This window comes from Lonchura striata, chromosome 1A (genome assembly GCF_050655825.1).
Source record: "Lonchura striata isolate lonStrDom1 chromosome 1A, ASM5065582v1, whole genome shotgun sequence".
Taxonomy (NCBI): Eukaryota; Metazoa; Chordata; class Aves; order Passeriformes; family Estrildidae; genus Lonchura; species Lonchura striata.
Genome location: NC_140741.1, coordinates 60216693 through 60229967, shown reverse-complemented (window position 1 = coordinate 60229967; position 13275 = coordinate 60216693). Strand labels below are relative to the sequence as shown.

The following is a 13275-nucleotide window of genomic DNA, read 5'->3' as shown; positions in this document are numbered from 1 at the left end:
GCAGAGCTGGTGACTACAAAAACCTGCTTAGACACTGTAACACATTTAGTTTTTAAAGGACATCAAGGATTCTACCAGACCTAGATGGGACAGAGCAGACACACAGTCATCCAATTGATTGCAGGAAATTTTAGGGGATGTCAACAATTTCACTATTTGGTTCTTTATGCCCCCTACTACTACATGGTGTAAATGTTATACAGTCAAGTTCTCTTGCTTTGTAAAATTTCCAGAGAACCTTAGTCTATAAGCCATCCCACTTCAAGCATGATTTGAAAGCCCAAATCCAGATTTGCTGAATTTGCTGTCTTATTGGCACTCTCTGCCTCATCATAACATCATAATTCCTCAGCTAGGGGACCTCAATGGCCAGAAGGACTTAGAAAGAAAACATAAATGCAATAAAAATGTGTTTATTTTCCTAAAGTATTTTTTACCATAATTATGAAAGAAAATGTCAAAGTGCCAATAAGAGGTTTTTTTTTTTTTTAATCAGACTTTGTGAATTAATTGAAGATGAAGAGTCTTCCAAAATCTTCAAGAGGTTCATTTTACTGTTCTCTGGTGAAATGAAATAAAGAAGTGCAGTGGTATTTTTCCACTCAGAGATTTTTCTTCTTGTTGAAAAAAGGAAGTTAATCATAACTGGTCAGCATCATGCCTAAACTATTCCAGTGCAGTTTGTTTACATGAGGTAGAAATAAATGCAGCAATTTGACCATGCTATATTATTGATGGCCATTAAATTTCAAGGTAAATGAATTAGGAACTCCTGACAGAGACACAAAACTATACCCAAAGTTGTAGCTGGTAGGAATATATGCTAATGGGGTAGTCACCACAACATGCATAAAGAGCTTTGCCTCACTTTGTGCTGCAGCCAAAGCTTTTTTGTACAGAAACTGCTGTGACATGATCGTATAATGGAAAAAGAGCAGTGAGCAAAAATTGTGTTTTTTCTTTCCAGCTTCAGATCAAAAATGAATGGTGCTCTGACATCTCTTGCAGACTCAAGATCTGCCCATTTTCTCCCCCCCCCCCATCAATGTTAATGAATCACATAAACTAATTGTACATATTTGGCACTGTGTGCTTCATTTAGAGTGTGATCTGTTTCTGTGCACCAGACACTTACATGCAGCTCTGTGGTCTAACACAAACTTTTTAATCTTTGGTGTTCAGGTCCCAAATTATTCCACTGATATTGCAGAGCCTTTCACTAAGTTAACAACAGGAAATTGTTTCAAAGAGGGTAGCCCATTCTGAGGGGGATAAAGTATGTGCTGTCTCATACTTCATGCATAGAAGTGTGGAACATCTGGAAACTTTATGTTTGGAAGTAAAGGAAAAAAATATGCCTGAGTGTTTCACCGTAGGCAGAGGTATAAACCTCGGTAGGAGAAGTGGCAGCACAGCTTTGTGCTACCTCACTCTCTTTGAAGTCATTTTATTTTAAAGAATGTCATTCTGTTTGCTTTCTTATCTAAGGCAAAAAGGATCCTCTGTAGATTAATACTGAGTTTTCTGACTCACGTTCACTTTAAAGCAGAATTTCGAATTTACGAAGAAAAACAAAATTTTCTCATTCTCGAGGTCCGTTTGCTAGCAGGACTCGGGATTTTTTGTCCCCTAGCTATTCAAATCCAATTGGTTTCTCGACAAGACATCATCAAGCGAAAAACAGCCGCTCCCACGGCATTACAGATGTAGAAAAACGAAGATTTCGTGACAGATAAAGTAGAAAAAATCCATTCTATTTCACCTGAAGAAACACAAGACGGAGCGCGGGGCACCGGGCTGCGGCGGGGCCGGGCGGGACCAAGCAGCGCCCGCCGCGCTGCACTAAACGGGGGCGCGGCGGGGCCGGGCCCGCCCGGTGCTCCCCGTTACACCGCAATGCCCGAGACCGCCCCGGCCAAAGCTCCCGCCGCCAAGAAGCCGAAGAAGGCGGCGAGCGGCTCCAAAGCCCGCAAGCCCGCGGGGCCCAGCGTCACCGAGCTGATCACCGAGGCCGTGTCCGCCTCCAAGGAGCGCAAGGGGCTCTCCCTCGCCGCGCTCAAGAAGGCGCTGGCCGCCGGCGGCTACGATGTGGAGAAGAACAACAGCCGCATCAAGCTGGGGCTCAAGAGCCTCGTCAGCAAGGGCACCCTGGTGCAGACCAGAGGTATAGATGCGTCTGGCTCTTTACGACTCAGCAAGATACCCGGAGAAAAGGCGCTTAAAAAAAAAAAAAAATATATATATATATAGTGATCAAGCCCAAGAAGCTGGCAGCTAAGAAGCCTGCCAGTGCTGCCAAGAAGGCAGTGACAGCAAAGAAGAGCACCAAGAAAGTTAAACCTGCAGCCAAGAGTCCCAAGGTGACAAACACCACAGGAAAGCGGTGGCAGCAGTGAAGAGCCCGGCTAAGGTGAAGATGACGGTGATGAAGTCCAAGGTAGCCAAGCTGAAAGCGGCTAAGGCAAAGAAAGCAGCGCCCAAGAAGATAACCCCACATGGAGAGCCATCAACATTTTCGTAAACGGACTGAAATGCTCGGGTTGGCACCGTCTTGGGGAAGGGTGAGGGGTAACAGCAGTCTGCTGGTGAATGTGCTCTTTGAGTCCGGCAACAGCTCGACGGGCACTTGAAATGGTAGGGGAAAGGTAGCAGCGCCTTGGTAACTTTCAAAATGCTTACGACGCACAGGGATTGGTTGCTGAAGGGCTGACCCACTTCCTGGAACTGCTGTCAGCCCCACCCTTGAGGGAAGTAAACAGCGTGCGGCTGGTGCTGCATACACGGAACTGCGTCAGGCGCTGACAGTTATACACCCGAGACAAGCATTCCAAAACCTCCCATGGGCTGTCACCATCGTAATGAAATTCAAGCTCTTTCTCGGAATATGTAGGTGGCTCTTAAAAGAGCCTTTGGGTTTCTGACGGTTTAACTTCACAGCCTTTGCTCTTCGGCACTCACTTAGCTTTAGCCTTGTGGCTGTCGGTCTTCTTGGGCAGCAGCACAGCCTGGATGTTGGGCAGCACGCCGCCCTGCGCGATCGTCACCTTGCCCAGCAGCTTGTTGAGCTCCTCGTCGTTGCGGATGGCGAGCTGCAGGTGGCGGGGGATGATGCGCGTCTTCTTGTTGTCGCGGGCCGCGTTGCCCGCCAGCTCCAGGATCTCGGCCGTCAGGTACTCCAGCACGGCCGCCAGGTACACGGGCGCGCCGGCGCCCACGCGCTCCGCGTAGTTGCCCTTGCGCAGCAGCCGGTGCACGCGGCCCACGGGGAACTGCAGCCCGGCCCGCGACGAGCGCGACTTGGCCTTGGCGCGCGCCTTGCCGCCCTGCTTCCCGCGCCCGGACATGGCTGCAATCGAAAAACTGAACTCTACTGCCAACAATGATAAATTCGAGCGCCGAGCTCGGCTTTATATACCGCTTCAGCGGAAGGCGCGACTTTCGATTGGCTAAAACAAGGATGTGCCTAAACCAGCCAATAGGTACGCGGATCCAGATTTGACCAATGGCAATGAAGGGTGTAGCTCTATCACTGCAAAAACTTGCCTCAGCCAATAATAGCTTAGCTTGCCTGAAACCCTAATTTGCATAACCGCCCTATAAATACGGGCGCTCAGACGGGCAGGCCGTTCGTTCTCTCTCTGAAACGTTCCTAGTGCAGCTCTACTGAGGGGACTCGTGATCATGCCCGAGCCGGCCAAGTCCGCCCCCGCGCCCAAGAAGGGCTCCAAGAAGGCGGTGACCAAGACGCAGAAGAAGGGCGACAAGAAACGGCGCAAGAGCCGCAAGGAGAGCTACTCCATCTACGTGTACAAGGTGCTGAAGCAGGTGCACCCCGACACGGGCATCTCGTCCAAGGCCATGGGCATCATGAACTCCTTCGTCAACGACATCTTCGAGCGCATCGCGGGCGAGGCGTCGCGCCTGGCGCACTACAACAAGCGCTCCACCATCACCTCGCGGGAGATCCAGACGGCCGTGCGCCTGCTGCTGCCCGGCGAGCTGGCCAAGCACGCCGTGTCCGAGGGCACCAAGGCTGTCACCAAGTACACCAGCTCCAAGTAGACTGCTTCTGAGTCATTTATCCGATAATTTCAACCCAAAGGCTCTTTTAAGAGCCACCCACCTTCTCAGTAAAAGAGCTAATCCTGTGGCGGATTTCCTACCTGTAATGTGGGTTTTTTTGTTGTTGTTATTTTTTTTTTTTTTTCTGAGCTGAGAGTAATGAGTTAAGTTGCGGTGTAAAAGTATCATTAGTTATAAGGAAAGTAGTATTGGCGGTGTTCGTAGTAAACTTAGGCTATGTCCTGCACCTGATTCAACAGATCCGAGGAGGTTCATAACGCCCTTAAAAAGCCCTAGCAGTTCGTTTTGGTGTTTGTACGCTGTAGGGGCAGCGGGTAAAACAAATAAATGTTGCCGGTGGATTCCCAATTAAAAAAACCGAAGCACATTCCCGAAGGCTGGAACATGGTATTGCTCTTCTGACCAGTATTAATGGAAGACGGTGTAAACCGGGAGCACTGACAGCACAGGTGCTTTCGGACCACCTAGTGCTCTTGTTGCTTGCTCTTCTGACATAGAAAACAGACTTCAAGGTGGATGCCCACTCCCCGGCCGTGCAATGTGCGTTGTCGCGGGTTACAAGGGAAAGCAAAGTGGAACGCGTTCTCGCCCCGACCTGCTCAGTCCCCTCACAGGTAGCGCCAGGCACAGACTCCCCAGCGTAGCTTTTTCCCGGCTTTCGTCCGCCCCCCCGCCGTTTCCCCGAGCCCCGTACCCGCCGCCGCCGAGGCGCGGACGGGGCCGGAGGCGGGGGGCAGAGCCGGGGCCGCGCCGCTGCCGCGCTCGGTCCGACCTGAGTGAGGACTGCGCGGAGCCTCCCCGTGGGCGGGCCCGGCCCCTCCCGCCCCTCCCGGCACGGCGCTGATTGGCGGCGCTCGCGGCTCGCGGCCCCGAGCGCGCGCTTCCCCGGGGCGCGCTCCCCGCAAGGGACGCGGCGCTTCCAGAGGGCCGGGGCAGCCGCCGGGAGAGCTCGGCGGGGCCAGGGAAATCGGCTGCCGCCTGCGCCTTCAGCCTTTCTGCCGCGGCCCTGAAACGAACGCGGCTGCTGAGCGAGAAGAAACCGCGAGCCCCCGGGGAAGGAGGCGGCTGCCGGCGGCAGCTTTAGCCAGCGCTCCCGGGGCCGGCAATGGACGCGAGCGGAGCGGCTTTGGGAAAAACAGGGCGAGCCCGAGGTTCGGGCGGCGGCACCGTTCTACACCGTTCGCCTGCGGTGCCGCCGCCGCCCCGGGGCGCCTTGCAAGGCGCTGTTGGAAGGGGGCGGGGGCGGGGCGAGGCCAGGGCGCGATTGCCGCCCCGGAGGCGGGGCTTTTCCCGGGCTCGCGAGAAGCGTCCAATGGCAGCCGGCCGGCGTCGCGCGGGCGCGGGGCCGGCGCCATAAATAGCGGGGCGGCGGAGCTGTGGGCTCAGTGTGCGCTGCGCTGCGCGCGGGGGGCTGTGTGTTGGTGCTGGGCCATGGCGCGCACGAAGCAGACGGCGCGGAAGTCGACGGGCGGCAAGGCGCCCCGCAAGCAGCTGGCCACCAAGGCTGCCCGCAAGAGCGCGCCGGCCACGGGCGGCGTCAAGAAGCCGCACCGCTACCGGCCCGGCACGGTGGCGCTGCGCGAGATCCGGCGCTACCAGAAGTCCACGGAGCTGCTGATCCGCAAGCTGCCCTTCCAGCGCCTGGTGCGCGAGATCGCGCAGGACTTCAAGACCGACCTGCGCTTCCAGAGCTCGGCCGTCATGGCGCTGCAGGAGGCCAGCGAGGCCTACCTGGTGGGGCTCTTCGAGGACACCAACCTGTGCGCCATCCACGCCAAGCGCGTCACCATCATGCCCAAGGACATCCAGCTGGCCCGCCGCATCCGCGGCGAGCGCGCCTGAGTTCCCTGCCGCAGCCCTTACCGGCTGGGCATTAAAGCGGCCCATGCAAACCCAAAGGCTCTTTTAAGAGCCACTACATGCACAATTGAAAGAGCTGTGGCACTTGTTTATGCATTCTTTAGGGTATTGGTCACCAGGAATAGATAGGAACGTGTATGGTTTTACAGTGAGCTCTTAATAATAGCTTATGGTCATATTGATAGAGATGAGCTTCTACGAAACACAGTAAATTGCACAGAACAGTACCCCAGCTCTTTTATTGTAAATGTAGTGGCTCTTAAAAGAGCCTTTGGGTTTGCACAGAAAGGGCTGCGGCCGGAGACTCAGGCGCGCTCGCCGCGGATGCGGCGGGCCAGCTGGATGTCCTTGGGCATGATGGTGACGCGCTTGGCGTGGATGGCGCACAGGTTGGTGTCCTCGAAGAGCCCCACCAGGTAGGCCTCGCTGGCCTCCTGCAGCGCCATGACGGCCGAGCTCTGGAAGCGCAGGTCGGTCTTGAAGTCCTGCGCGATCTCGCGCACCAGGCGCTGGAAGGGCAGCTTGCGGATCAGCAGCTCCGTGGACTTCTGGTAGCGCCGGATCTCGCGCAGCGCCACCGTGCCGGGCCGGTAGCGGTGCGGCTTCTTGACGCCGCCCGTGGCCGGCGCGCTCTTGCGGGCAGCCTTGGTGGCCAGCTGCTTGCGGGGCGCCTTGCCGCCCGTCGACTTCCGCGCCGTCTGCTTCGTGCGCGCCATGGCCCAGCACCAACACACAGCCCCCCGCGCGCAGCGCAGCGCACACAGCCCACAGCGCCGCCGCCCCGCTATTTATGGCGCCGGCCCCGCGCCCGCGCGACGACGGCCGGCTGCCATTGGACGCTTCTCGCGAGCCCGGGAAAAGCCCCGCCTCCGGGGCGGCAATCGCGCCCTGGCCTCGCCCCGCCCCCGCCCCCTTCCAACAGCGCCTTGCAAGGCGCCCCGGGGCGGCGGCGGCACCGCAGGCGAGCGGTGTAGAACGGTGCCGCCGCCCGAACCTCGGGCTCGCCCTGTTTTTCCCAAAGCCGCTCCGCTCGCGTCCATTGCCGGCCCCGGGAGCGCTGGTTAAAGCTGCCGCCGGCAGCCGCCTCCTTCCCCGGGGGCTCGCGGTTTCTTCTCGCTCAGCAGCCGCGTTCGTTTCAGGGCCGCGGCAGAAAGGCTGAAGGCGCAGGCGGCAGCCGATTTCCCTGGCCCCGCCGAGCTCTCCCGGCGGCTGCCCCGGCCCGCTGGAAGCGCCGCGTCCCTTGCGGGGAGCGCGCCCCGGGGAAGAGCGCGCTCGGGGCCGCGAGCCGCGAGCGCCGCCAATCAGCGTCGTGCCGGGAGGGGCGAGAGGGGCCGGGCCCGCCCACGGGGAGGCTCCGCGCAGTCCTCACTCAGGTCGGACCGAGCGCGGCAGCGGCGCGGCCCCGGCTCTGCCCCCCGCCCCCGGCCCCGTCCGCGGCTCGGCGGCGGCGGGTACGGGGCTCGGGGAAACGGCGGGGGGGCGGACGAAAGCCGGGAAAAAGCTACGCTGGGGAGTCTGTGCCTGCTGGCAGCGCCCATGCAGGAGTTTGCAGTTCGGGAGCGAAAGTCCTCACTGATGGGCAGGGAAGGAGGATTGGCGTTAATCTCGAATCTTTTTGCTCAAAAACAAAATAACTGAAAGACAAGACCACAGCGCCGTCTGGAACTGCGTGTGCTTTGAATTTTTCCCATTCACATTGGCATCCGTTCACGTAGCTCAACAGGGAAGCACCATGTAATAGCGGTCAGGAACAGATTTGTTTCAGCAGTTTTGGGACCACTGACTCAATTCCTTTGTCTACCTCACTTCCCCCAAATCGTGCATGTACCAAAAGCCGGTCCCCAGCGTTTTTCAAACGAATTATGGACGTTTACTTCTCCATTGAAGGAGATGTAGAACACATCCTTTTACCTCAAACAATGCACGTCCCATTTTCCTTACCATTTAGAATGCTTCCACAGCATTACCTCTGTTTTCCTGAAAAAAAACCCAAACGGGACAGCAAAGTCAGATCACCATAGCATTAGGTCTTTTATTGAAAATATGGTCCTAGGCACAGAAGCAGTTTACATGGATCTGGTGTATTTGGTGAGAGTCTTGATGTCCTCAGAGATGGATGTTGCTTTCTCCTGCCAGCTACATGCTCTGGGCGGTTTAAGAGATGGGGTTGCTGAGCACTGTGAATTCTCATGGGCTGTAGAGAAATGTAGTCGCTGTTGCCCCAGATCCATGTATGTGGATATTCATGTTTTCTCGCTATCAAAATGCAGCGTTTTTCACGTGGTACAGAGGGGCAGGGACCCTGTGGACACAGAGTGAAGCAATGTGTGTGTTTTCCGCCGGTGCTGAGGAATGAGTGTGTGTTGAGGAGCAGCAAAGCGGAGTTTTTGCCATTTGAAGCGCAGAGTGATGATGTGTCATCAGGAGAGGAGACATGCGTGCCCCATCAGGCGCTGACTGAGGTGTGTGCCAGCCGCTGCAGAGTGATGCCACTTCTGGGTGTCATGGAGCAATGGGTGTATAGGGAAGCAGCCGAGTGCTGTGTCCGCTCCTCAGGGAGCAGAAAGAGCCCTCCGTCAGGGAGGACCGAAATGACACAGTAGCAGGTGCTGGTGCAGAAGGATCTGTGCTTTTGCTGGGCTCAGGAGGTGCCGTATGTCGTAGGGAGCAGAGCGATGTATGAGTCGGGGGTGTGGAGGGCTCTGAGTGTCGGGACGTAAGGCTAACGTGGATCAAGGGTGCTGAGCGATGTGCTTCTGGCAGCGGGTCAGGAGCATGTGGGAACGACTGCGCAGGGTAACTCAGAGATAAGGGACTGTCGTGCACTGCATGCATCATCAGGCACAGTGATTTGTTTGTAAAACAGTGCAGAGCGATGTGCTTTCCTTCAGGAACAGGGTGATATGTGTGTAAATTGGTGTACAGTGATGTGTGTGGGTGGGAGGAGTGCGACAAGGCCTGCGTCATAGGGAGGAGAGGGCTGTGTGTTTCAGGAAGCACAGAATGAAGGCAATGAGGGCAGCAGTGGTGAGGAGCGATGTGCATGTCCGGAGGGTACATAATAATGTTGGCACTGGGGAGTGTAAATCTAATTTGTTTTTCAAGGTGCACTTTTTTGGGATCATAGAGCTATGTGTATGTTAGACACACACTGTGTGTATGTTTGCATATCGTTTTATGGTAAGCATATTATGGAACATTTAGAAAGTGAAGGATGTGCACACTGAACAAAGCACAGTACTGAAACTCAGCAATGGGCTGTGGAGAGAAGAGGTCACTATAATAAGTAGCCTATGTTGGGACTCCAGAGAACTTGGAAGGATACATCGTGTCTCCCTTCTCCCACTCCCACCTGGGGGTGAATGTGTTGTGCAATTCACTAGATCATATTTTACCAGTTTCATTCCGTGTTTCTTCGGTTGAACTTGCACAAGCTGTGACACTGCAGCGAGGGGTGAAAACCTTCCACTTTTCCATGCTCCTGTCTGCCGAGCACGGTGCTGCCCTCTTTGTCTGAAGTTCACTCGGCAGTCGGACTCTCCCTGGCTCAGCCAAGGGAAGATGACCTGGTCACCGAGGTGTCCACCGCACTCAGCGACAGCATTCTGCCTAAAGCCGCGACTCGTTCTGCTCTGGCCATGGCCCGCTTCCCTCTCTGCTCTGCCTGCAGCCACACTCCTGGCTTCTCTCGGCACCCAGCTTAATGACTGAGATGTTAATTACACACACGTTCCCTTGATGAACTTATATCTGTCTCATGTGTCTGGTCCTTTCCAGAAATATTTGTTTTATGGGGGCCAATTACTTTCTGTTTCTTGAATCTCTGTAGGAAGCCCTTGAACTTATTGACCCCAAATTAACACTTAATGGGCTTCCGAGGTCTGTGTGGAAACAGAGGAGTTGTACACAGTCCCACAGTTGTACTCGTGCTCCGGAGCAGCTCCTTTCCCGTGCTGCTGCACCCTGGTTAGCCCGTCTTGTGCAGGTGGAACCACCAGGCACTGACAGCAAACCTGACCTTGCTTTTCCTCTTGGTACTAAGTCTCTGTCTTATCTGGATGTTGAGTGAAAAGCAACTTACATGGAACTTTTCTAAGTATGGGAACTGCTGAAATAAGTGCCATGTCCTATCTTGTGTGGAAGTATTGGACTCCTCAGATCCTCTCCATTTGCCGAAATCTGTGGAGTACAATACATACGGGAAATTGCCACAAATAGAGAAATTGTTTAGGGGAACCTGTGATGGTCAGGCCCAGGGGCCAATTCGCAGTAGGGTGCTGACTGTCAATCTTGCTCATCACCTGCCTTCACCATCTACATTTTCCCATGCTGGTCTGACACACTCCATCTCCTCTCTTCGGCAGCTGCAGCTGCAGGCCCTGTGCACTCACATGGGGAAGTGGGAAGGATGTCTGGCCGGAGCGGGAGGAAACCTCTGGCATAGCCTGGAGTGAAGGGATGGTGCAGAGTTCTTCCTGTCCCTCCACTCCTCAAGGCACGGAGAAGTCTGTGCAGGCAGTGCCGGGGAATCCAGGCACTGCTCCTTTTAGCAGTCCAAAGCCTCCTCACAGCCTTCACAAGGAGCAGATTGTAGCTTAGGAGCACACTCCACCCCACCCCTTCTCTCAGTGCCACACCTGTGCACAGATTTGGCCATGAAGCCACACTTCACCTAATCAACACATCAGTTATTGCTATTTGATCTCCTGTGCTATCCTTAGCTTTCCAAGAACACTTTCATACAGCCTCTTAAGGTGAAAATATCTTGGCACAGGATGAGAGGAAATTTCCTTTTCTCAGTAATGATACAAAGTGTTTTCACTTCTCAAAACCATGCCAACCATCACCGACATAAATATTTTACCAAACAGCTTAACACTTTTGCTTGTATATGATCTCAAAAAGTCTCATGGTCCCAGGATTTTTTGTTTGTTTGTTTCTGTTTTATGAAATGAAGATAGTCTAAACTCTTGATGGATTTTTGCAGATGGGTCATCTCTCTGCCACTGATTGCCTGTTACAGTCTTCTCCCTAATAGGCACTGATGGCTATGATATTTTGCATGTGGAATAAAGTCATGTGCCATCAAAAAAGATAGTGAGTAACAGCTGAGATCACCACCAGAAGGCATGGTAAAAACAAAAGCAAAAACCAAAATTCACCATTAACAAAAAACCCCTCAACATATAAACACTCACAAAAACCAAAAAACCCCAACAAACAACTTTCCAAAAAAACCCAACAAACAAACAAAACCTCACCACCACAACAATAAAAAACCACACCCTAAAAAGTGAATTCCAAAGTGACCCAGGCAATATAAATCAGTTTTTCTTTGGGAGTTGCTTATCAAATTGCATTTGCAAGGAACAAAACCATAAGAGCCCCCACAGTTTGATGTCTTTCTAGAAAAATTTCTATGAAGAGCTGTAAATGAGTAAGCTGAACTGCTCAGGGTGGATGTACCCATGATATCACGGAAATGGGAACGGCAAAGAGAAACATTTGCACATTTCAGACAGGGATTTTAACACCCTTTTGTTCTTGTAAAAGCCTTTCTTTCCCGCAGGAGCAGCCCATACAGATATTTGACAAGTCTGTTCCTCTCTACTTTTTCTGTGCTTTCAGATTTATGGAACAACTATTCCCTGAACACAGAATGACATTTGGAAGGGAAGTTGGTCCCCATTGCCGGTTCCACGTGGTAAAAAATCTGACCCTGGGCCAGAAGTGCAGAGCAAAAATGCTTTATTCATCACACTAACAGTGTACAGGCAGATTCCATTGCAGTTCTCCTTGTACTTCTACATCCTTTTAGGACTCTATTCCTGTAAGGAAAACACACTTCTTGTTCATTGGACATTCTTTCTCCCTTTCCTTTGCCAGACTTGACGGTAATTTGTTTTTCAAGTTTTCTCAGACTTGAAATTCTGCTCTTAAAACCTGCTGGTTTTAACACCTTGACTTTGGGGTTGCATTCAGTCTCAGGTTTTACCTTCCATGCTGTGCCTTTGTGTCTCTGATTCTACTGGCTCCACTTTCCCGGCTCAACCTCACACCAACCCCATCCCAGCAGACCTGCTCAGTGATCCAGGATGGTGTGGCTGTGATCCCTGCCACAATCACACTCACCATATGTATTAAGTATGAAAAAGAAATGTAGTGATTCAACTGATTGATTGATTGATTGATTGATCTGAACAGACTCTTGAAATTTTCCTTTAACTGAGCTCAGAAGTTATCAAAAATTTTGTGGCCTGGAATGCTCAAGGAATTTTTCTCTTGCTTTGAACCAAAATAAAGCTGTTGAAAAAATCTGAGTATTTTTGTAAGAAGGGAATTTAAAAAAAAAAAAAGCAATTGTATCTGTGTAAGACCTAAATTTCCTGCCTAATGCCTACCAAAATTCTGCCAATGGATTTTTTATTTTAAGAGATTGGTTTTCTATCTGGGGCTTTTAAATCTCTATGTATACAAAAAAATTTTGTCATGGGCAGGAGTCTTTGCTCTAAACTGAACAGTATGTAATTATAAGTTCTTCCCTATTGAGACATGAAGTTTTCTTACTCATGTAACAATGTATTATGATTTAGAACATCATGATAAATCAGTTTTTAAATATAAACCACCATGCATGGACAAAAGATGTCTTTCAGATCACACAAAGTCGGCAATAACATCAAGGGCAGGTTTGAGTTTCTGTGAGTAACTCTGTGACTTTAGTTATGGGGGTTTTTTTTGTACTAGAAGCACCCAAAAGTCAGAATGAATTTGTATGTATGAAATATCACGGCTCAGGAGCACAAGCATCAGGAAGGGCTTGAGAAAATATTGAAATTACTGTGCAGACTTAGGCAGCCCCAGGTGGAAAACATGGTAATGGGGCTTTGGAGCTACAGGCCTCATGCATGACTTGATCACCCTGTTTGAGGTATGCATGTATAGGCTGCACTCCTGCCCCTCAGCTGCATCTGTGAGATGGATGTCTCCTTATTTCCTCCTGAGAAAACACTGAAAGTCAGTCACAGTCACAGTTCACTCAGTGAGATTAAATGCAAGACTGAAGTGTTGAAATGGATGGCTATAAACTGTTCAGACGGATCAGGAAAGAAGGGTGGGGGCAGGTTTTCTTCTAGGTAAAACCAAAAAATTGTGGATTGTTTGCAAAGAACTGTGTTAGAAAAACAGTGATGAACAGCTGAGAGCTTCTGGGTACAAAACTAGAGGCCAAGCCAAAAAAGGAAACCTTATTGTTGATATTTAGCACAGGCCACCCAAACAAAAGAAGGAGGATGATGATGAAGCTTCTTTCTCCAACTACAGGTGCCATCA

At 52.1% G+C, this 13275-nt stretch overlaps 4 protein-coding genes and 1 pseudogene across 4 annotated transcripts; 3 read left to right on the top strand and 2 right to left on the bottom strand.

The window, feature by feature from the left end:
- Positions 1 to 397: 397 nt before the first annotated feature.
- LOC144246339 (histone H2A-IV) lies at positions 398 to 3412 on the bottom strand. The gene has a single exon (XM_085569553.1). It carries the CDS (start codon positions 3342 to 3344, stop codon positions 2955 to 2957), a length of 390 nt encoding a protein of 129 aa, XP_085425679.1. The 5' UTR covers positions 3345 to 3412; the 3' UTR covers positions 398 to 2954.
- Positions 1801 to 2894, top strand: LOC144245868 (histone H1.01-like; annotated as a pseudogene).
- Positions 3413 to 3606: 194 nt separating the features above from the next.
- On the top strand, positions 3607 to 4169 carry LOC116183110 (histone H2B 5). Its single transcript, XM_021552859.4, has one exon. The coding sequence runs from the start codon at positions 3682 to 3684 to the stop codon at positions 4060 to 4062; it is 381 nt and encodes a 126-aa protein (XP_021408534.1). The 5' UTR covers positions 3607 to 3681; the 3' UTR covers positions 4063 to 4169.
- Positions 4170 to 4927: 758 nt separating this feature from the next.
- Positions 4928 to 5999, top strand: LOC144246337 (histone H3). Its single transcript, XM_077783596.2, has one exon. The coding sequence runs from the start codon at positions 5515 to 5517 to the stop codon at positions 5923 to 5925; it is 411 nt and encodes a 136-aa protein (XP_077639722.1). The 5' UTR covers positions 4928 to 5514; the 3' UTR covers positions 5926 to 5999.
- Positions 6000 to 6172: 173 nt separating this feature from the next.
- Positions 6173 to 6702, bottom strand: LOC144246338 (histone H3). Its single transcript, XM_077783597.2, has one exon. It carries the CDS (start codon positions 6657 to 6659, stop codon positions 6249 to 6251), a length of 411 nt encoding a protein of 136 aa, XP_077639723.1. The 5' UTR covers positions 6660 to 6702; the 3' UTR covers positions 6173 to 6248.
- Positions 6703 to 13275: the final 6573 nt, after the last annotated feature.